Source organism: Ictidomys tridecemlineatus, chromosome 9, assembly GCF_052094955.1.
Source record: "Ictidomys tridecemlineatus isolate mIctTri1 chromosome 9, mIctTri1.hap1, whole genome shotgun sequence".
NCBI lineage: Eukaryota > Metazoa > Chordata > Mammalia > Rodentia > Sciuridae > Ictidomys > Ictidomys tridecemlineatus.
In genome coordinates, this window is record NC_135485.1 from 133,510,039 (window position 1) to 133,532,978 (window position 22,940).

The window sequence follows — 22,940 nt, forward strand, 5'->3', positions numbered from 1 at the left end:
GCGCCGCGCCGAGCTCTAGCGCTCCCGCCGCCAGGGGGCGCTGCGGCCGCGCAGGCTCGCCGGGGGCGGGCGAAGGCGGAGCCTGTCCGTAGACATGGCGCCGTCCGCGCTGCTGCGCCACTTCTCGCGGCTGCTGGCCCCCGCCAGGCTCCCGAGCGGCGGTGAGTGTCCCTTCTCCTGCCGGCCCCCCGGACCCTCAGCCTTCCCCTGCCCAGGGCGGTCCTGACCTCCGCGGGCAGCAGACGGCGGCGACCCGCGCTCGGCCTAGTGACCTTCGCCGGCCACGATCCGGAACCCACCTGGATCCTCTGGGTCCTCGTCTCGCACTCTGCAGGCTGGGTCCCGCACACTCCAGGAGGGGACGTCCCCCTCGGGTGCCCCTGCGGCCCTCCGCGGGTCTGAGTCGCCGCCCTTGGCGAGGCTCGGGGCGTCCTTCAGGACCCGTTTCCTGGGCCGTTGAATGGGGGGGTCGAAGGAAGAATTTACCCGGTTACGCGTAACTGCTGGCCCCTTCGCCTGCCCGCGGTCAGTTAGACGGCCTGTGTTCCCTTTCAGCGTGTGCACGGTCCAAGTTCTACCTGCGGGACCCGCCGAACGACCAGCCCGACTGGCTGAAAGTCGGGCTGACCTTGGGTACCACCGCCTTCCTGTGGTTCTACGTGAGTACTTAGTCCTCAACACGCGTCCCGGCGCAGCCGAGGGCAGAGAGACCGAATGTTGAAGACGTAATGTGTGGAGACAGAATTCCCCTACAATACGATATTCGTGTATCCCTAATAACCTATTTCTCCCTAAAGGGAATAAAAAAAAAGACTTAAAAAAATTAAGATTTCAGCAGTGTGGAAAAAGTATGATAAGGTTGAAATTTCTGTTATCTATTGTTATGTAGCATAGTCTTGTGAAGAACAGCAGTTATACCAATACATTAATTATTTCTTAATTAGTTTTGAAGCTCGTTAGGGTTTTATGAAGGCACCTCTTTCAATGACATAGGGACACGTAGGCAGTAAACAAGTTTACAAATTAAATTTCATTAGACTTCCAAAACATCAGAGTTTAAAAAACGTGTAGGTCTTATCAGGGGCTGTCTGTAATCCCAGCGGCTCAGGAGGCTGAGACAGGAGGATCTGGAGTTCAAAGCTAGCCTCAGCAAAAGTGAGGAGCTAAGTAACTCAGTGAGATTCTGTCTCTAAATAAAAAATACAAAATAGGGCTGGGGATGTGGCTCAGTGGTTGAGTGCCCCAGTGCAAAAAAAAAAAAAGTATGTCTCTCTTTTTTTTTTTTTTTGCCATGCTGGGGATGGAACCCATGGCCTCTTATATGCTAGGCAAGCCCTCTACTACTGAGCCCCAAGCCCCAAAATATTAGGAATTAATCAGTGTTTATATAAATATTTTGCTAAAAATTGTACTTAGTGTATAGCAGGGTATTTGATGTTTTCTTTATGCAAAGTGCTTTAGTTGTAAACTTTCCTTTAATCATTATTAAGTGATACATATTGTTGACTCTTTTACAGGTGAAGAAATTTAGAAAAGTTAGTTTGCTGAACCCAGTTTCACCTTACTGCAGAACTTTGCTACACCACTGTAAAACATTGCTTCTCTAGAGATAAAATTATTTTTTTTAAGTTGACTAAAAAAAAGGTGTTATGGATATAGCTCAGTTGGTAGAGTGCTTCCCTCCAATGTACAAGGCCCTGGGTTCAATCCCCAGCACCAGGATAGATGAATGGATAGATAGAAAGAATGAATGAATGAATAAAAGTATCTGCTGTATTGGTTTTTGTTTTTAATTTGGTACTTAGGATTGAACGCAGGAGCTTAATCATTAAGCCACACCCCCCAGCCCTTTTTATTTTTCTTTGAAGACAAGGTCTCACCAACTTTCTTAAGGCCTGAGAAATGCTGGGGCTGGTTTTGAACTTGGGATTTCCCCTGCCTCAGCCTCCCAGGCCACTGAATTTATAGGCATGTACCACCACACTTAATCTCTTATTTGGGATTTTCTCTTCAAAGTGGTTTAGATCAGCTGGGTACAGTAGCACATGCTTGTAATCCTAGCTACCCGGGAGATGAGGCAGGAGGATCCCAAGTGTGAAAGCCTGTATTTAAAAAAAGGGTGGGGAGCTAGCAATACAGCTCAGTGTTAGAGCAACTCTAGGTTCAATCCCCTGTACCAAAAAAAAAAGCCAAAATAAATAAAGTGGTTCAGATCTTTGAATAGGAAGGGGTAGGAGATGTTGAAAGTCACAACTTAATGGTAACTACTCTTTTTCAATAATTTTTGTAAGGGAATGTTTTCCCTTTTTTGGTGAGGGGGACAAGGGGCCTTAATTTTAGAGACAAGATCTCCCCTAGTTGTTGAGATTGGCCTCAACTAACTTGGGATCCTCCTGCCTCAGTCTCCTGAGTAGCTGGGATTATGAGTATACACAACCATACCCAATTTATAATGAAATTTTTTTATGCGTTCTTTTTTTTTATAAGAGAGAGAGGAGAGAAAATTTTAATGTTTATTTTTTAGTTTTCGGCAGACACAACATCTTTGTTTGTATGTGGTGCTGAGGATTGAACCCAGGCCGCACGCATGCCCGGCAAGTGCGATACCGCTTGAGCCACATCCCCAGCCCTTTATGCATTCTTAGTTTAACATGTTTCCTAAAAGAAAGCTTCATTGCTGTTTAGAACACTAATGATCGAAACTGTATCTTTGCTTGTCATAAAGGTCCTATGTCAGATGCATATTCTATCAGTGATTCTAAGAAAGTAACTGTCCTCTGACATCTAACTAATCCACAGTTAGTTGAGGGATGAAGTTGGTATGGCTTCCCAGTATCAAACCTCTATGGTTAGAAGTGTAACACACACCCACCAGCCTGAATCTGTAATATCCAAGTTCTATTGTGCCCCGTTGATTTTGTCCCTCTGTGGTAAGGCTCTCCACAAGTTCAATTTTAATGTTTAAGGATTGTCTTCTTATATTTAGTATGTCAGATTATGGGCAACAAATATATTCCATTCATGGTTTTTGAACTTTTGAATCTCTTTAGGTTTTATTTTTTTGGGGGGGTTATTGGAGATTAAACTTGGGGCCACTTGACCACTGAGCCACCTCCCAAGCCCTATATTGTATTTTGTTTAGAGACAGGGTCTCAGTTGCTTAGTTCCTCGCTTCTACTGAGGCTGGCTTTGAACTCACAATCCTATCTCAGCCTCCCAAGCTGCTGGGATTACAGGAGTGTGCCACCATGTTCCACTTCTTAGCTTTATATTTCTCTCTGGAATAGTAATTAATCTACCCTGTTCCTCTTAAAAAAAAAAAAAACATAAGCATCTAGGGCTGGGGTTGTGGCTTAGTGGCAGAGTGTTTGCCTCATACCTGTGAGGCACTAGGATCCATCATCAGCACCACATAAAAATAAATAAACAAAATAAAGATATTGTGGTAAGTGTGTGTGTGTGTGTATTTAAATATTTATTTTTTAGCTTTAGATAGACACAATATCTATTTTTATGTGGTGCTGAGGATGGAACCCAGTGCCTCACGCATGCCAGGCGAGTGCGCTAGTAATTGAGCCATATCCCCAGCCCCTAAAAAAATATTTTTAAAAAAAGTAAGCATCATTAGTTAATTCCCCTTCTCTTTGCCAGAAAGACTATATTTCTAATTTTAACTGTTAACTTGTAGCTCATCAAACAACATGATGAAGATGTTTTAGAGTATAAAAGAAGAAATTCTTTGGAGTAAATTCTTTTGGAGACACTAATATAGTAAGTATACATTTATATAGGTGATGAGAGTATGCAACTTAATTTGACCTCTTTTTAAATACAGTAGTTTTGTTTTGTCTTTTAGGTTTATACTTTGTAGTGCCAGATTTCTGCCTGTGACACATTTATGAATTTTTATACCTTGGCTTCACCATCTTTTGGCATAATGATTTTTTAAATTGTTTTTAAGATGTTGATGGACCTTTATTTTATTCATTTATTTATATGCAGTGCTGAGAATCTAACCCAGTGCCTTCACACGTGCTAGGCAAGTGCTCTACCACTGAGCCACAACCCCAGCTTTGAGCATAATCATTTTTTAATCATTAATTTACTATATTCAAAGACAGTTATGCTTAAGAATGAAACCAAAATTCTATATTTTTTAATCTAATAGTTCTTTACTCATTGCCTTCAAAGCATTTATGACAATTTATCATGATTTGTTTGTATGTTTTTTAATATGCTTGGCGTATCCCGCACTGAATTCCATGAAAGCAGGAACACTGTTTTATTAATGGTAATGTACTCTGCAGCTTGCTGAATGCCCATCTAATCTAAAATCTAGAATGAGTGACTCTAGATTTTGGATTTTTTTTTTTTAAATAGTTGTAGATGGACAGCATTCCTTTATTTTATTTATCTTTTTCATGCAGTGCTAGGTATTGAAATCAGTGCCTCATATGTGCTAGGTAAGTGCTCTGCCACTAAGCCACAGCCCCAGCCCAGGAATTTTTTTTCTGCATGACCCTTTCATTATCTCTGTCCAACTAACATCTAGTTGGATAATTTCTGATAAGATCTAGCTGTGAACAAGATATACTGTGCATGATTCAAGAGAATTTGATTAAAGTAGATAACTTTTATCTGCTGAAAAATAAATATAGTGATCAAAAAATACAGTTTTCCATATTTAACAACTCAATCTCAGTGCTTTAGGGTTGACTATCCATATCTTTTGCTTCTTTGTTTTCTATAAATAACACCTTGCCTAGTGGGCTGGGGTTGTGGCTCATGGTAGAGCGCTTGCCTTGCACGTGAGGTACTGGGTTTGATTCTCAGCACCACACTAAAAACAAATAAACAAAATAAAGGTATTGTGCCCATCTACAACTTATATACATATGTATATATATAAAATAACACCTTGCCTATTTCACTGTTCCGCTCAGGCAATCAAGAGACGAAAATAAATCATTTAAATTAAAAACAGATGACTTTTGTTATTTCATGGTTCAAACCATATTTTTGTTAAAATTTAAAATAAAGTATTAATACTCTTTTTAGATATGTTTTCTAGACTTTCCCCAGTTCACTAAGATGAATTATTTAGTCTAATTTTAATATTTTTGGGGGGGGGGGGGGCTGGGGATGTGGCTCAAGCGGTAGCGCGCTCACCTGGCATGCGTGCGGCCCGGGTTCGATCCTCAGCACCACATACCAACAAAGATGTTGTTTCCGCCAAGAACTAAAAAATAAGTATTAAAAATTCTCTCTCTTTCTCTCTCTCTCTCTCTCTCTCTCTCTCTCTCCCCTCTCTCACTCTCTCTAAAAAAAAAAAATATTTTTTTTCTGGTAAATGCTATAGTTGAATTCTTTTTCTTCTTTGTTGTAGGTATATTCCATATAATGATTATAGAAGATCTTCTGGATTCACCAATCTATTGAGTTTCAAATGTCAGAGAAAGTTAAATGTGAATATATATGAAGTCAGAATTTGTGTTTTGCTTGATTAAATGAAAATACTTCTGTGTTCTGCAAATAATACATATTATGACAACTTGTAAAAAAAAAAAAACGTGTAAGGTACATTATTAGAAATTCTTAAATACGAAGACCATCTTATAACAAGGTCAGTGGTATTTTAAAAAATTCATAAGAGAACTTGTTCTTGGGGCTGGGGTTGTGGCTCAGTGGTAGAGTGCTCACCTAGCATGCATGAGGCACACTGTGTTCGATCCTCAGAACCACATAAATGTAAAATAAAGATATTGTGTCCACCTAAAAACAAAAAATAAATATTAAGAAAAGACTTGTTCTAGAGATGAATTCAATAATCCTTGCTGATGAATTTACTTCTTATGAAATTTTAATTTCTGATTAAAACACTTATTCTTTAGTATGTCAAGGAGACAGGACTACTTTATTACTCAAAATACAAAAGGTCCTAAATGTTTTTTTCTTCTAGAGAAGTCATTTTGGAAAGTCGGAAAGTAAAGATGAATTCTATTATCAGTAGTTCTTCTAACTTCATTTCCTTGAATTTAAATGATTTTTATTTGGGTGAAATTTGTTGTCTTTTTTTTTTTTTTCTTAAATATTTTTTTTAGTTGTAGATGGACACAATATCTTTGTTTGTTTATTTATTTTTTATGTAGTGTTGGGGATTGAACCCAGGGTCTCATGCATATGAGGCAACCGTTCTACCACTGAGCTACAACCCCAACCCCCACTTTTTTTAATATTTATTTTTTGGTTGTAGTTGGACACAATACCTTTATTTTATTTATTTTTATATGGTGCTGAGGATCAAACCCAGGGCCTCTCACATGCTAGGCGAGCACTCTACCGCTGAGGCACAACCCCGGCCCCCTGTTGTCCTTTTTTAATAATATGACTTTTATCCAATGATTTAGCAAACTCTAGATTCTTTCTTTCTTTCTTTCTTTCTTTTCTTCTTTTAATAGTCTTTAAGTTGTAGGTGAACACAATACCTTTATTTTATTTATCTTTATGTGGTGCTGAGGATCAAACCCAGGGCCTCACACATTCGAGATGAGTCCTCTACTGCTTAGCCCCAGCCCCAGCCCCTAGAATGTCGGTAAAAAGGAGGAAGAGGGTCAGTTGTGGTAGCGCATGCCTGTAATCCCAGCAGCTTGATAGGCTGAAGCAGGAGGATCTGGAATTCAAAGCCAGCCTCAGCCACTAAGGGAAGCACCAAGCAACTTAGTGAGATCCTGTCTCTAAATAAAATATTAAAAAGGGGATGTTGCTCAATGGTTAAGTGCCCCTGAGTTCAATCCCTGGTATTCATTGTTTGCATCTTCTTTTTGAAGTTAAGTATAAAAGTCTTATTACTTTTTAACTGGTATTATATGTATTTTGGGCTTTGGCCAACCTCATTCTGGAGGACTCAACCCAGTATCTTTGGAAATCATTTCTGAATTCAAAGTTACTTTTTTCAGAATAATTATTTAATATATATTCGATGAATAGACATTGATAATAGAGACTATTACTTTGTGTCAGTTTGGATTCCTGTTAAAACTGGAAGGGCCTTAGAGATTACATAGACAAATTTCATGCAGCTGTAGTAACCAGAGGTGCAGAGTACACTGTCCAACATCTGTGGTTAGCAGAGTAATGAATCAATCAAGATGTTTATCTCATAGCAAGAACAGGTGTATGTGTCAGATTGTATGGCAAAGGGGAGTTCATTGCAATGGAATTAAGATTTCTGGGCTGAGGATGTGGCTCAAGCGGTAGCGCGCTCTCCTGGCATGCGTGCGGCCCAGGTTCGATCCTCAGCACCACAAACAACCAAAGATGTTGTGTCCGCCGAAAACTAAAAAATAAATAAATAAATAAATATTTAAAAAAAAAAAAAAGATTTCTAATCATCTAGCCCTGAGATGAGACTACCCTGTATTGTCTAGTTGGGCCCACTAATCACAAGAATTCTTATAAAGGGAATAGGAAGGAAGGCAAGAGAGTATTTCAGAGTGATGCAGTATGAGGATTCAACCTGCCATTGCTGGTTTTGAAGGTGAAAGGAGGCCAAGAGACAAAGACTACCAAGAAAACAAATTCTCAGGGCTGGGGCTGGGGCTCAGTGGCAGAATATTTTGCCTGTCATATGTGGGGCACTGGGTTTGATGCTCAGCACCACATACAAAAATAAGCAAATAAAATAAAGTCATGCTGTCCATGTGCAACTACAAAAAAAATTTTTTTTTAAATCTCTCCTACAACTTACAAAAAGGAATGATCCTGTTAACACCAAATTTGTTTCAGCCCAGTGAGACACCTATAAAGCAGCAAGATAATAAATCTTCATTGTTTCAGGTCACAGACTTTGTTACAGCAGAAATAGGAAACTGATACATCACATACAAATTGAGGCTAAGGGGTCAGGTAACAACTCAAAATTAAGAGCATTTTCCACACAGCACTTAGAAATTCATATCTCCAAAGGGATTAAAAATGTTAATGAGACTTGAAATTTTGGAAACTGATGGTCTTATTTGAAAATAAAATATATCTTTAATAAACAGTAGCTTTGGGCTGGGGTTGTGGCTCAGTGGTGAAGTGCTTGCCTAGATAATTGTTTGAAATTGTTTTAAAAAGCTTCTATATGTCAGGTCTGGAGAATGTAGCTACTCTTGGTGGATCTTCCTCTTGGTTGTGCCTCTGTAACTCTAGGGGGAGCCCTTTATGAAGACCAGGATGTCCAAGAGTGCAATGGCGGAATGCTCTGTGCTATCTAGTACAGAAGCCACCAGTCCCATGTGGCTGATGAGCATTTGGAATGTTGCATGTATCTACATTTTTAATTTAATTTAAATACAAGCTATGGTACCTACTGTGTTAGACAGCAGTTCCTAGAATTGTACTACAAAATGGTGCTGGTTTAAAAAAAAAAAAAAAAAGAGCTTCCTAAATTAAATAATTGAAGCCTAAGTTGGACTTTAAAAAGCAAAAAATTCTGAAGCTACACATCCCCAAACAGGAATGCACCCAGGACACAAATGTTATCACAACTTAGCCTTAACTATGCTAACTGAGCAACTGAGCTTATCTCCTTTGCACCAGCCTACCACCCACATTGTAAAGAGAAGCCCATGGGAGATAGCTCCTAGGATTGTATCAGGAGAATTGCTAGGCTGAGCAAGAGTCCTGATTCTAAATTCCCAAAAGAATCTATGAATTAACTGTGATCAAAGGATGATTGTTAGTAATAACACAAAAAGAACTAGGATGCAAACAAAATCATACCAAGTTCACTCAAGATTTTTATCAGATTAATATCAAGTTCAGATTCAGCATTTATGAGGTAAATTATTTGAATTTTTTATTGCTATGGGGAAAAAAACAGGCTGTATGAATTAAATTTCTAGTATTTGAAGTTATGGGTTGAGCTATATCCCTTAAGTTATGTTGAAGTCCTAATCCTTTGTGCCTCAGGAGAGTGACTTTATTTAGAAATAGGGTTATCGCAGATGTAAGGTTCAGTTCAGGGCTAGGTCTGTAGCTCAGTGGTAGAACGCTTGCCTAACCCTGTGCCTAAGGCACAGGGTTCAATCAGCACCACATAAAAATAAATAAAAGGTATTTTGCCAATCTACAATTTAAAAAAAAAATTTTAAAGAGAGAATTTTTTAATATTTATTTTTCAGTTTTTGGCAGACACAACATCTTTGTTTGTATGTGGTGGTGAGGATCGAACCCAGGCCGCATGCATGCCAGGGAAGCGAGCTACCGCTTGAGCCACATCCCCAGCCCCTTAATTTTAAAAAGATGGGTTCATACTGGAGTAGATTGGGCCTTAAATACTAGGAGTATTTAAAAGGAGGGACAATTGATCATGGTGATATACCTGTAGTCCCAGCTGCTAAAGAGGCTGAGGCAGGAAGATCACTTAACCCTACAAGTTTGAGACCAGCGTGGGCAATATAGGGAGACCTGTCTCAAAAAAGAGTAGAAAGACACACACAGTCAAGCACAGTGGTACGTGCCTTTAATCTCAGCAACTTCAGTGGCTTAGGCAGGAGTATCACACATTTAGGCCAGCCTTAGGAACTTAAGGAAGACCTAAGCTAATTAGGGAGATCCATGTCTCAAAAATAAAAGTGATGGGGGATGTGACTCAGTGAGTGATAAAGCATTCCTGGGTTCAGTCCTCAATAACAACAAAAAAGATAGCCATGGAGGCAGACCTTGGAGTGATGCATCTACAAGCCAGGGTTCAGGCAAACAACAAAATCTAGAAGATGCAAGAAAGGATTCCCCCTAGGAGGAGGTTTCAGAGGGGGCATGCCCTGCCAACACTTTGATTTCAGCTTTCTAGCCTCTAAAGCTGTGAGACTAGATTTCTGGTTTTGTTGTTGTTTTGTTTTGTTAATTTTTTTAAAAATATGTTTTTTAGTTGTTGATGGACCTTTATTTTATTCATTTATTGTTATGTGGTGCTGAGAATTGAACCCAGGGCCTCACACATGCGAGGCAAGCACTCTACCACTGAGCCATGACCCCAGCCCTAGATTTCTGTTTTAAGCCATCTCAGTTTGTAGTAATTTGTTTATAATATCCTTAGGAAAAGACTACAGAAATGTTAGGGGATCTCATGTTTATTTTGCTACCAAAGGGAAAATGAATAGATGAGAGTACTGAGCATCCTCTAAAAATAGTTTAAGAATTTATCATCACAATTTCCTTTTCTCCTTCATTTTATCCAAATGGTTTAGGATAGAGTTTTTGCTTATCAGGACTTTCTTAATTGCTTGCCAATTTGTCTTCCTAGCTACTCTTCTAAATCATTTCACTTTCTATCAGTATCAATCTGTCAGAAATACAGATTGTGCTAGGTAGTTGCTATAATCGCAGCTGTTTGGGTGGCTAAGGCAGGAGGATCACAGGTTCAAGACTAGCCCCAGCAATTTAGCAAGACCCTACCTCAAAATAAAAAATAAAAAGGGTTGGTGATGTAGCTCTGTGGTAGAGTGGCCCTGGGTTCAGTTTCCAGCACAAAAAATAATCAAACAGGTTGCAACCTAAGAATTAACTATTAAGGAAAAAGCGGCTTCTAGCTTTCTTTGGAATCTAAGAAATAATTCAATCTCTCAAAATTGTTTTTTAGTTACATAACACTTAAACCCTAAAGGTATAATTAATATTGTCAATATAATTAATATTGTCAGGACTTTCACAATATGTTTTCAAAATTAGTACCATCCTGTCAACAATCCAAGGTTAGACGGAGGTCATATGAAGTAAGCCAAGTTATCTCCGACTGTAGATTTTTGTTTTCCAACCAGACCAGAAAAATGCCAAGGATGTGCTCAGGGGCAGCATTGTGAATAATGTGACCCAAGGCTGGGAAACTTGCCTGAGCTTTACATAGCAAAGAACTAAGGTTAAAGTTCTCAGGGGTTAAGGAGAAACAACTGAAAATTAACAGTGAATTTGACAACCAAAGGGCAATGTCCTCTCTGGGGAAATGTTTCATCAAGATATGAAAAGAATTTGCCACCCAACTAGAAAGCCATATAAGCTACAGGAACAAAAGAGTAATTCCCTTGAACCTGAGAGGCAGGAGCCTTTAACTAAGAAAAGAATCTAAAGAAATGGCAGTAATTTCATCATAGTTGTCTCCCCAGCTGGATTGCCACATCCAACCTAGAGGGCAAAACTTCCCACTGGACCTCACTACCTGGTAAGTAAAGGTGGAAGACAATGAGTTCCCTCCTATGCCACACTGAGAGGCAGAAGAGCATAGCAAGGGAGCCTTGGAAACCTGAGCTTTGCTTAGGCTGGAAGTCAGGATCTAGTGTTGCCTCCTCCAACTAGCTAAGCACATTTCATGCCTAACTGCTTTAGAGCACTTGCCAACCCTATCAGTAAAGGAATTATCCACATTTTATTCAGATCAGATATTTGATTCCCAAATTTGTGCTCTTGGCCACAGTTAACTACCTCAAAGTTTTCTTTTCATATGGAATGTAAGGATAATCAACATTCCCCCCACCTATTCCTTAGCATTGGTAAATAGAGTGACAATGCTTTGGGAGAAAAACAATTGGGGAGAGCTGTACTAGGGATTGAACCAATGAGCATTCAACCTCTGAGCTATATCCCTAGCTTTTTTATTTTTTGAGACAGGGTCTTCCTAATTGCTGAGGCTGGCTTTGGACTTGTGATCCTCCTGCCTCAGTTTTCTGAGTTGATGGGATTAGTTGCCCAGTGCATTGTTTAAACCAATTTGACTTTGGCCAAAACTCTTTAAATTATCTTTATTATTGATACCAAGTCAGAGATTTCATTGACCCCATTGATGGTGAGCTTGACAGCAGCTCAAAAGAAAAGACGTTGATACTGTGTCTCTTTAACCTTAAGCCATAATCTCTGTAAGTAATAACAATTTGTCTTGTTCAGACTGGTCCCACAACGTTGCCCATACTGGCCTTGAACTCACAATCCTCTAGCCTCCTGAGTAGCTGGGATAACAGGTGTGGATCACCACACTCAACAATTTACAATTTAATTCTGAAAGCCTTAGAACTGGGATTGTTTACAAATATTGTTTATAAGTGTTTGCTCAGAAAGAATACCATTTAGGGGAGCTTTGGGATTTAAGGTTTACAATATACAGTATTAAATACAATAAGTGCATCCATTCATTCATTAAAATGCATTTACTAGCTGGCCAGGTGGCACACCTGAGGCAGGAAGATCAGCGAGTCGCTAAGCAACTCAGTGAAACCCTGTCTCTAACTAAAATACAAAAAAAGGTCTGGGGAGTAGCTCAGTGGTTGAGGGCCCCTGAGGTTCAATCCCCAGTAACCTAAATAAATAAATAAAATTATTCTTTTTTTTCAGTCTCTGATAACCATCCCATCCCTAAGTACACCAAGGAATGAAGTAGCTGTGGTGGTAAACAAATGCAGTTTGATTTATCAGTCTGTCGTTGTTCATTGAACATTCCACACCACCAGCAATGTAGAGAAGCGCTTCTTGGTTTGCTAAAGATTATGCACTTGGTGCTGGTCAAATATAACAAGTGTGTTAATCTGTGGTTTTCTATTCTCAACTTCTGGGTGTATACCCCTTTTGCTGCTTTTAGCTAAACTTGACCCTTAACTTACTACAGATGACCTAATTGCTCTTGTTAAAGGCTTAATCACTAGGGATAGTTAAGAGCTCTTTTTGTTTTGTTTCCTTCTCTCTCTCTCTCTCTCTCTCTCTCTCTCTCTCTCTCTCTCTCTCTTTTAATGTAGTGCTGGGGTTAGAACGAGGGCCTTGAGCATTCACCATTGATTTACAACCCCAGGCTATAACTATTCCCCCAGCCTGTAAATACTGCAAGTATTAATTTTTTTAAAGGGGCGGGGCTGGGGTTGTGGTTCAGCGGTAGAGTGCTTGCCTAGCACATACAAGGCCCTGGGTTGGATCTTCAGCACCACATATAAATAAATGAATAACTTTTAAAAAATGGTTTGTACTCCTCTTGTGAGGATGTTAATATTATTAGAATGAATGGTTCAGGACTATAACGTCTGAAAAATGTTTATTTACATAGCAAAGGAAGACTATTTTGCCTCTTACATGACTTCCAGAACTTGGAGCTAGAAGTATTAAATTCAGGTCTTTTTTTTTTTTTTTAAACTCATGACCATCAGTAAATTCTTGAACATTATTTCCCCACCAGCTGATGTTGTCATTTGCTAAAGGAAATAACTGACACCTCTCTGGGAATTGGAGTGAGAATTAAAGGAGATATGTGAAAGTGCTTTGTAAACTGTCAAATGTCAAACACATGAAGGATTATAAGAGTAAAAAATAGTGCTTTCCAAAGATTAATCATTTTGAAAACGTTATAAATTATTGGTTTCCATATTCAAACCATAACAAATTCTTGTAGTCACAATGAGGTGAGTAATTAAAATTTGGGGAAAGATAATAATTTAGCATTTTTAGTAGATGTGAAAATACTATTTTCACTTCCCACCGAGGAATATACAACATTTTGGGGTTTTTTGTTTTCCACTGGTACTGGGAATGAACTGGGGGGGGGGCACTTTACCACCAAGCTATATCCCCAATCGCGATCCCCGTCCCGCCCGCCTTTTTTCTTTCTTTTCTTTTCTTTTTATTTTTTTTTTCTTTGATAAATCGCCAAAGCTGGCTTCGAAGATATGATCCTCCTCTCTCAGCCTCCTTAGTCGTGGGATTACAGGTCTGCACCACCGCACTGCGCTAGTGTTTTTGATGTTTGTATTTAAAGTCATCTTAACAATGATTTGCCTAGAAATCCAGCCATGGCCTAGGGATTTTCTTAGGATTAATGGAAGTTAGGGCTTCCCCTCCCCTCACTCTACCTGTAAAAAATTACCGCTGCCTTTTCCTCCGAGTGCGAGAGAAACTGGGTTCAGATTCCATCCAGCATGATAAACCCTGTCAGTGTTGAATCCGATGAGATTCTCCAACATTTCCAGTCCACCCTGCAGGAGTTACACTCAGTGGAACAGAAGGGTCAGGCAGGTGACAACTTCTAGGTTCCCGATTCCTTTTCCGAGTCACCAGCTTCCCCGACACCGGGAAAGCAGTCCAGCTGCAGGCTGGGCGGGGATGGACTGTGCAGACACAAGCCCTGGGCGGTGGACCCGGACCTGCCAGGCGGGGCTGGGCCGGGGTCGGCGCCCCACCCCGGGGCGGGGCGCTCGAGGCTCACAGCCTCGCGGAGTCTGGGCAGTCTGCGCCAGGCAATTGGGCTGCCGCGCCGCCAACCCAGGCGCGATGTATCTCCGCAGGGTGGTCTCAAAGACCTTGGCGCTGCCGTTGAGGGCTCCCCCCAACCCGGCGCCGCTCGGGAAGGACGGTGAGTGCGGGAAGCCCCTGGATCCTCCGGCACCCAGTCCGCCAAACTCGACCCCGAGCAGCAGAAGGCTGGGTTGGGGGTGCAGGGGAACAAGGGAAAGTTTGGAGGGGACGAGGCTCCAGAGTTCTCGGATGCTTGGGCAGTAGGGAACCTGTCAGCGTGGCCTCTGAATCCGGACTAGGATTTCTGGTTCAAATGTGGACCTCGAGAAAGTGATCTAACCTGTTTTCATCATCCGTTCAGTGGAAACAGAGATAATTGTGAGTTTTCCTGAGTTAATATGCAGTTTCACGCACTTTTAAAAGCGCCTGGCGAACGTGCTCGTAGCTTACTACTTTTATTGTTATAGGGATCGTTTGGCTCCCCGATCTCAGGAGGAGGCAGGATTGGGTGGGAAGGTGGACTCCGCCGCGGAGAAGTAGACGTGCGTAAAAGCTAAGTCTCCAGACCTGGCCGGCTCGAGAGCTGAACCCCGCGAGCAGCCCGGCCTCAGCGTCCCCCCAGAGGGAGAGCGCTTGGGTCGCTTTCCTAAACCAGGTTGCAGATAGGCCTGCGCTCTCCAGCTGCTTGGCTCTGGGGTTCAAATATTTTTCATCTTTGGCTTTAGGGATGCGTGAGAAAAGGATGCGATTCTAAAGGGAGGTGGCAAGGTGGAAGTTGATTAAATAAGAATTGGCAGGAGCCGGACGTAGCGGCACACGCCCATCATCCCAGCGACGCAGCAAACTGAAGCCGGGAGGTGGCAAGTTCACAGCCAGCCTCAGCAGTTTGGCGAGGCCCTGAGCAACTTTGCCAGACTCTGCCTCAAAATAAGAATAAAAAGGGCTGGGGATGTAGCCGAGTGGTAAAGTGCCCTGGGTCCCGTCCCGGTACCCCACCCCCTACAGAGCCCGGAACATAGTAGGTGCTTGAATCTTTTTTCCACCCTGGTGCCCGGGGTCCTGGGACAAGATTTGCAGTCCGCCCCCCGCGGCCCTTTCCTGGTCCTCAGGCACCTTCCCGGTCGCTGATCGAGGGTCGGAGGTCAGACACCTCGTGGAAAGGTCTGGATTCTCTCTTCACTTCCACCCTCCTCCCGCAGCTCCCGAGGCGGCTTTTTCCTGCGGGAAATTCCGCGCGCCAGTTTTGTTGTTGTTGTTGTTTTGTTTTTGTTTTTGCGTTTTTCTGTTGTCTTGTTTTTGTTTTTCGGCTGTTTTTGTTTTTAGGCGTGTGTTGCTGGAGGAGAGGAGGAGGAAGAAGGTCTGCCCAACTAGCTTTGTTTTTCTTTTAAAATGCAAGTGCGTGCGGGGAAGATGCCCCACAAGCTTCGCTGATCATTGTACCTACTACGAGCTATTTCCTCCCATTGGTGAAACGGGGCACAACACCCTTATTTTACACCTCTGAAGATAACGGGCTGTTTTGATGGGGAAGTGAGGGGGGAAATGAGCACCGCCCTCCCGACCTTGACCGTGGCCTTTCAGGTTTTCCCAACTAAACCTCCCGAACATACACACCGGTCTTTTTGGTTGTTTTTTTTTTTTTTTTTTGGTAGCTGGCACGATTCAGAGTGACTTTCTTTCCAAAATGGGGCAAAATAGAAGTAATTGAAAATTCCAAATATACAGTTAGCCATACTGGTAGTAAGAGTCTTTATCTCATCTAACTACTATTTTCTAAGTACTGATTTGTGTTTTAAGAACTATCATGGGTGGGAACCTATTTGTCTTCAGTTATGGACATTAATTAGCCTTTTATTGGTACTTTCTACTTTGATTGTTTAAAAATGAAAGAAATTTTGACTGTCTCATCAAATTTTTTCTCTTCTTTTTGCCTTTAAAAATATAACTTCTTCATGAATAAATCATTTAGATTTATAATAGTTCATTGGGGGAAAGACCAGAAAGGCAAAATCTAAACTAAGTCATCTATAATCTTACCACTCAGGGAACATTATTATTTACAGTTTTTCATATAGTTTTCCAGATCTTTTTTCCCCCCTGTGTATTTTTCCTGGAAACAAATCTAGATAGTCTCATACATAGTATTTTGCTATGAATGTTCATTTAATATGTTGTAAACATTTTCTGCTGGAGGTAAATATTCTTCTGCAAAAGTTATAGATTATTTGTTTCACATTTTATGAAGGTACTAAAACTTGTCTGATTAATTCCTATTGAATATTTCCCATTTCTTTGCTATTTCAAATAAGTTTTCAAGTATTTGTCTACTTAAACCCCTGATAATTTTCTTTATGTCTTTCTATTTAAAAATATATATATATTTTTAAGCTAGAGATGTAGCTCAGTGGTAGAGCACTTATCTAGAATTCATGAGGTCCTGGATTCAATCCCCAATACCAAAAATAAAAAAAAAATTAACACATTATTAAAAATAAAGAAATCTTTTTGAGTCCTAGGGGTATAACTCAATGGTAGAGCATTTGCCTAGTATGCACAGATCCCTGAGTCTGAACAGAGGCATATGGGATTCTTTTCATTGTTCAGGCTAGCCACAAATTCCTAAACTCAAGCAGTCCTCCTGCCTCAACCTCCTCAGCAGATGGGACTACAAAACACTTCACTTGCCAGCTCACAGATATATTTTCAAGCCAACAACAATCTAGCACAAGCCAAAGCCATAATCTTTTTATTAGTCCCTTGGGCACATTTATATGGAATTATATGGAAATTTTTTTTCTCCAATATGGTCTTTTTTTTTTTTTGATGCTGGGGATTGAACCCAGGGGTGCTAACCACTAAGCTACATCTCCAGCCCTTTTATTATTTTTTTAATTTTGAGACAGGGTCTCCATAAGTAGCTGAGGCTAGCCTTGAACTTGTGAGTTGCTGGGAATACAGGCCTTTGCCACCACACATGACCCAAAATGGTCATTTAAATCCAAACGAAGAACACAAACAGGAAGTCATTGTGATTTTGCTACTGTGAAGCTTATAACCCGTAGAGATGTCTTAAGGTTTGCCTGTGCAATTTGGACTCTCTTGGTTCCGAGCACTCTCCATTAGGCCACCTCAAATTATTTGCACTTTCCCAGTTGCCCAATCTCTTGCTTTGCTGTGTTGTGCCTCCTGCCTCCACTGCCATTTCTCCTTTTATTTATCAGAGGAAGGCCCACTTCAAAACTCAGGTGGTGTCTCTTCAATTGTAACAGCTACCTTGAGCCTGCTAGCTCAGTTTTCTTAGCATTTTCATCTGCTTAACATCTATAGCAACTTTAGTCCTATTCTATCGCAATTATTTGTCTGCAGTTATTTTTCTGTATAAGTGTCCCCTCTTTCTAGACTTGAGCTACTCTTGTTCATAGTTGTGTCCTTGATGCTTCTGATAATTCCTAAGAATTCCAAAGTGCCCAAGTGTATTTGTTGAATGAATACAGAAACGTCTCTCTCTCTCTCTCTTCACCTTTAAAATAAAGAATTTGAGCTACATGAAGTTTAAGCTCCTTCCAGCTTTAAGTCCACTGAAAAACTTTCAATTCCAGATCATTAGTGCATATACAAATTCTAGAACTAAAAAATAAATATTTTTTAAAACAACATTTTTAAATTGTAGATGGACAAAATACCTGCGTTTTATTGATTTATTTGTCTATGGTACTGAGGATCAAACCCAATGCCTCACACATGCTCCACCACTGACTTACAACTCCAGCCCCAAAATTAAATTTTAAATATAAAAATAGGCCTGGCGCAGTGGCACACACCTGTAATCCCAGTGGCTCGGGAGGCTGAGACAGGAAGATTTCGAGTTCAAAGCCAGCCTCAGCAATGGCAAGGTGCTAAGCAACTCAGTAAGACCCTGTCTCTAAATAAAATACAAACTAGGGCTGGGTAAAATCATAGCATTTGCAGGTAAATGAATGGAGTTGGAGAATATCATGCTAAGTGAAGTAAGCCAATCCCCAAAAAACCAAAGGCTAAATGTCTTCTCTGATATGTGGATGCTGATCCATAATAGGGGTCGGGGGGAGAATGGGAGGAATGGAGGAACTTTAGATATGGCAAAGGGGAGGGAGGGGGCAAGGGAGTGGTGGAGTGAAATGGACATCAAAAAAAAAAAAAAAGTAATGGACATCATTACCCTCAGTACATGTATGAAGACATGAATGTTATGACTCTACCTTGTGTACAACCAGAAAAAATTGTGCCCTGTGTGTATACAATGAATTGAAATGCATTCTGCTGTCATGTATAACAAATTAGAATAAATAAGTAAATTTAAAAAGATAGTACTGGAAAAAAAATAGGACTGGGGATGTGGCTCAGTGGATGAGTGCCCCTGGGTTCAATCTCCAGTATTTCCCCCCACCAAAAAAAAAATTATTAGTTTTACAGAATTTCACTTCTATTTCAGATATGATCTTATTGCAACATTTGGCTTAAGGAAAGCTTTTATCTGGGTTGGGGCTTTAGCTCAGTGGTGGAGCACTTGCCTCGTACCTGTGAAGCACTGGGTTCTATCAACAGCACCACATAAAAATAAATAAATAAAATAAAATAAAGGTATTGTGTCCCTCTACAACTAAAACCAAACAAACAAACTAAAAGCTTTTTGTTTTGTTTTATTTTTTTAACCCATGGATGCTCAACCACTGAGCCACATCCCCAGCCCTTTTTATATTTTATTTAGAAACAGGCTCTCCCTGAGTTGCTTAGGGCCTCACTAAGTCACTGAGGCTGGCCTTGAACTTGTGATCTTCCTGCCTCAGCCTCCCAAGCTGCTGGGCTTACAGGTGTGCACTACTGCACCCAGCTGGCCCTCTTTGCTTTCTATGGTATTAGAAAAATCCAGATTTCTTTCTGTATCCACATTTCTATTATAGATTTATTAAAAAAATGTTGGATTTTTACTTATGGTGGGGGCAGTACTGGGATTAAACTCAGGGGCACTTGACCACTGAGCCACATCCCCAGCCTTATTTTGTATTTTATTTATTTAAAGACAGGTTCTCACTGGGTTGCTTAGCACCTCGATTTTGCTGAGGCTGGCTTTCACTTATGATCCTCCGGCCTGCCTTAGTCTCCCAAGCCACTGGGTACCGGTGTACACCACTGTGCCCAGCTTGGATTTTTAAATTAATGTTTTATTTAACATATATAAATTGAATTGAATTGAATTTTATGAAATTTTAGGTATAAATACGTTGACTTTTTTTGAAAAATAATCATTTCCACCCTCTCTTCCTTTCCCCTATAGTTGAATGTGTACAGTAAATGGATTTCTTTGCTAATATGCTTGTCATTTTGCTGTTAAGATTATTTAGTACTCCTGTCACTTTTCCTTACCTACACCTGCATCCCTTCCAAGAAAAGCATGATGCTTAACATCAAGATGACAGGCTTCACAAGTACTTATCAAATTAGATTGGGAAAATGTCAAGTGGAATTATTACCTGCCTTGTGATACCGTATTCCCTTAAGCTAAAATCATTTGATGATAACAGATTCTAGGTTCACTGAGGAGAAACATCTTAAAAGATGAAATTATTTTACATAGTTGTGCTTAAATGGCGATGCTAACTGTGTTTAAACTTATTTTCCTAGCATCTCTTCGCTGGATGTCATCTAACAAATTCCCTGGAACATCTGGATCCAATATGATTTATTATCTGGTTGTAGGTGTCACAGTCAGTGCTGGTGGCTATTATGTAAGTGTTTAACTGTAGTGTTCAGAAATTCATATATCTTACAACTTGTGGTAAAACTCAAAGCAATGTTGCAATTGGGACATGCGATATTAAATATACAACAGAGAAATAGGTTTAAATGTCATTAAGCATACATATTTGAAAAATAATCTATAGTCATTAGAAATATAAAATTTCGGGCTGGGGTTGTGGCTCAGTGGTAGAGCTCTTGCCTAGCATGCGTGAGGCACTGGGTTCGATTCTCAGCACTGCATATAAATAAATGAATAAAATAAAGGTTCATCAATATCCAAAATAAAAAACATTTAAAAAAAAGAACCAATATTATAAAAAAATTAAATAAATAAATAAATAAAATTTCCAAAAAAATATATTAACTAAATTATTATCATTTTTTTGTATTACTGGGGGTTGAACCCAGGGGTGCTGTAGAATTGAGCAACATCCCCAGCCCTTTTAATTTTTTATTTTGGGGCAGGGTGACAAATTTCATCGAGCCTATTGGTACACCTGGGATTAAAAACAGTGTTATTATAAATGCTAATAATAATAGTTGACAATTGAGTATTTATCATTTGCCAAACTCATAAATCCTTTAATAGTTTCAATAATTCTATGAGGTGGATACTATTATTCCTGCTTAACAAGAATTGTTTTGGGTCGGGGCAGTGGCCAACACTTGTAATCCTAGCAACTTGAGAGGCTGAAACAGGAGGATGGCAAATTCAAGGGCAGCCTCAGCAAACTTAGCTAGGCTCTCAACAATTTAGTGAGACCCTGTCTCAAAATAAAAATAAAAAGGGCTGGGCTGGGGATGTGGTTCAAGCAGTAGTTCGCTCGCCTGGCATGCGTGCGGCCCGGGTTCGATCCCCAGCACCACCTACCAACAAAGATGTTGTGTCTGCCGAAAACTAAAAGTAAATATTAAAATTCTCTCTCTCTCTCTCTCTCTCTCTCTCTTTAAAAAAAATAAAAGGGGCTGGAGATGTCACTCAGGAGTAAAGAGCCTCTGGGTTAAATCCTTAGTACCAAAAAAAAAATTGTTTTGAAGATATACTCATTTTATTTTTTAATTTAATTTTTACTTATTTTTTAGTAGTGCTGAGGATGGAACCAGGGCCTCGTCATGTTAACTAAAGCATTCTCCCACTAGTTACTCCTCCAGTCCAACTAACTTTAAAAATAATAGACTTTTATTTATTAGATTTATAGAAAAATGAGCAAGGAGTTGTGGGTATAGATCAATGACAGAACACTTGCCTAGAATCTATGAGGCCCTGGGTTCCATCTCTAGAACCAAAAAAAAAAAGAGCAGAAAGTGTTGAAAAATTCCCTCACCCTCTCTTCCTTTCCCCTATTCACATTTTGCTTTGGTGTGGTACAGCTGTTACAATTAAAGAGCCAATATTTATACATCATTATTAACTCAAGTCCAGAAATTACATTAGGGTTCACGTTATTGACTGATTGATTGATTGATTGATTGTACTAGGAATTGAACCTAAGCGTGCTTAACCACTGAGCCACATCTCCAGCCCTTTTTATTATTTATTTATTTATTTATGGTACCGGGGATTAAACTCAGGGTCATTCCACCAGCCTTATTTTGTATTTTATTTAGAGACAGGGTCTCATTGAGTTGCTTAGCATCTCACTTTTGTTGAGGCTGGCTTTGAACTCACGATCCTCCTGCCTCAGCCTCCTGAGCTGCTGGGATTACAAACGTGTGCCACCAAGCCCAGCTTATTTTTTTATTCGGAGACAGAGTCCTACTAAGTTGCTTGGAGCCTTGCTAAATTGACGAGACTGCCTTTGAACTTGTGATCCTCCTTCCTCAGCCTCCCATACTGCTGGGATTATAGAAGTATACTGCAGCAACCAGTTTAGGATTCAGTCTTTACATTGTATGTCCCGTGGGTTTTGACAAATATATAATGACTCTACCACCTTTGGCAATGTCATGCGTTTCACTTCCTTAAAAATCTTGTATTCCACTTATCCATCTCTTTCTCCTTCCTCCCAATATTTTACTATTTCTATAATTTCTGTTTTCTTTTTACATAGTTTTATTTTAAAAAGTCATATTCACATGCCAGGCATGGTGGCGCATGCCTATAATCCCAGTACCCCTTCCCCCCCCAAAAAAGGTCATATTCATAATTTGTTAAAAGTTCAGAAGAAGCATATGTAAAATTCTATCTATATTTTCCTCCCCAGTCCTCCATCCACACCTTCCAGGATTCACTGGAAGACAAAAGTCTTGGTTTTTTTGTTTGTTTGTTTGTTTTTAGTGCTAGGACCTGATGGGTGCTGAGAATTGAACCCAGGATCTCGCATGTGCTAGATGAGCACTCTACGGCTGAGCCACAACCCCAGCCCCTTTTTTTTTTTTTTTTTAAATACTGTGGGCTGAACTCAGGGATGCTTTGCCACTGAGCTGTGTTCCCAGTCTTTTTTTTTTTTTTTTTTTTTTTTTTTTTTGAGACAAGGTCTTGCTAAGTTTCTTAGGGCCTCACTAAGTTGCTAAGGGCAGACCTCAAACTTGTGATCCTCCTGCTCAGCCTCCTGAGTAGCTAGGATTACAGGCTTGTACCACCATACCAGACTAACCTTCAGAATTGTGACAGCCTCAATTAGTCAGGAAACTTCAAATATGTCACTGGTATCTGCCAGCTTTCACTCACACCCATTTTCCTTCTATCATATTCTGCTGCTTGATGTTGAATTCATTGCCTAGGCCACTCTAGTTGAATGTAAACCCTGAAAAAACAAATTAGGACTAGGCTGTGTGATGGATGACCTGGGAATTTGGAAGACTAAATTTCATCTGGCTATCACAATACTACTTAATTATATGAACTGGTGCCAGACATGGCCTCTTTAGTCTGCTAATTCTTTCTTTGCAAAAGGAATCTTAAACTGAACTGG

At 40.2% G+C, this 22,940-nt stretch overlaps 3 protein-coding genes across 6 annotated transcripts in view; 2 read left to right on the forward strand and 1 right to left on the reverse strand.

Annotated features, from left to right (window-relative positions):
* Naa15 (N-alpha-acetyltransferase 15, NatA auxiliary subunit) overlaps nt 1–14,163 on the reverse strand; it is a 101,456-nt gene extending 87,293 nt beyond the window's left edge. The window contains exon 1 of one of the 3 annotated variants that reach the window (XR_013426154.1): nt 13,866–14,137. Coding sequence is in view for 1 of the 3 variants with exons in the window: in XM_078022113.1 (XP_077878239.1) it covers nt 13,866–13,976 (111 nt within the window). In the remaining 2 variants the exon portion in view is untranslated. Of the gene's footprint in view, nt 1–13,865 lie in introns of all 3 variants that reach the window. The other 2 variants (XR_013426155.1, XM_078022113.1) reach the window with 2 other exon arrangements.
* On the forward strand, nt 1–20,016 carry Ndufc1 (NADH:ubiquinone oxidoreductase subunit C1). 2 transcript variants are annotated; one of them, XM_078022114.1, is made up of 4 exons: nt 1–161; nt 556–659; nt 3,689–3,771; nt 19,909–20,016. In XM_078022114.1, the coding sequence occupies exons 1-3, from the start codon at nt 95–97 to the stop codon at nt 3,746–3,748; spliced, it is 231 nt and encodes a 76-aa protein (XP_077878240.1). In that variant the 5' UTR covers nt 1–94; the 3' UTR covers nt 3,749–3,771; nt 19,909–20,016. The 2 variants fall into 2 exon arrangements, with proteins under 2 accessions (XP_077878240.1, XP_005327628.1); XM_005327571.5 differs by lacking the exon at nt 19,909–20,016 and adding an exon at nt 5,387–5,801.
* Nucleotides 14,197–22,940, forward strand: part of Mgarp (mitochondria localized glutamic acid rich protein) — a 15,620-nt gene continuing 6,876 nt past the window's right edge. Inside the window, exons 1-2 of the mRNA XM_005327572.5 lie at nt 14,197–14,365; nt 19,909–20,012. Of these exons, the coding sequence (XP_005327629.1) occupies nt 14,284–14,365; nt 19,909–20,012 (186 nt within the window). The 5' untranslated portion in view covers nt 14,197–14,283. The remainder of the gene's footprint in view (nt 14,366–19,908; nt 20,013–22,940) is intronic.

Coding starts and splice junctions, on each gene's coding strand:
- Ndufc1 (XM_078022114.1), top strand. CDS start 95: ATGGCGCCGTCCGCGCTGCTGCGCCACTTCTCGCGGCTGCTGGCCCCC. Junction 162..555: donor CGCCAGGCTCCCGAGCGGCG/GTGAGTGTCCCT, acceptor GTTCCCTTTCAG/CGTGTGCACGGTCCAAGTTC. Junction 660..3,688: donor CCGCCTTCCTGTGGTTCTAC/GTGAGTACTTAG, acceptor GTTAACTTGTAG/CTCATCAAACAACATGATGA.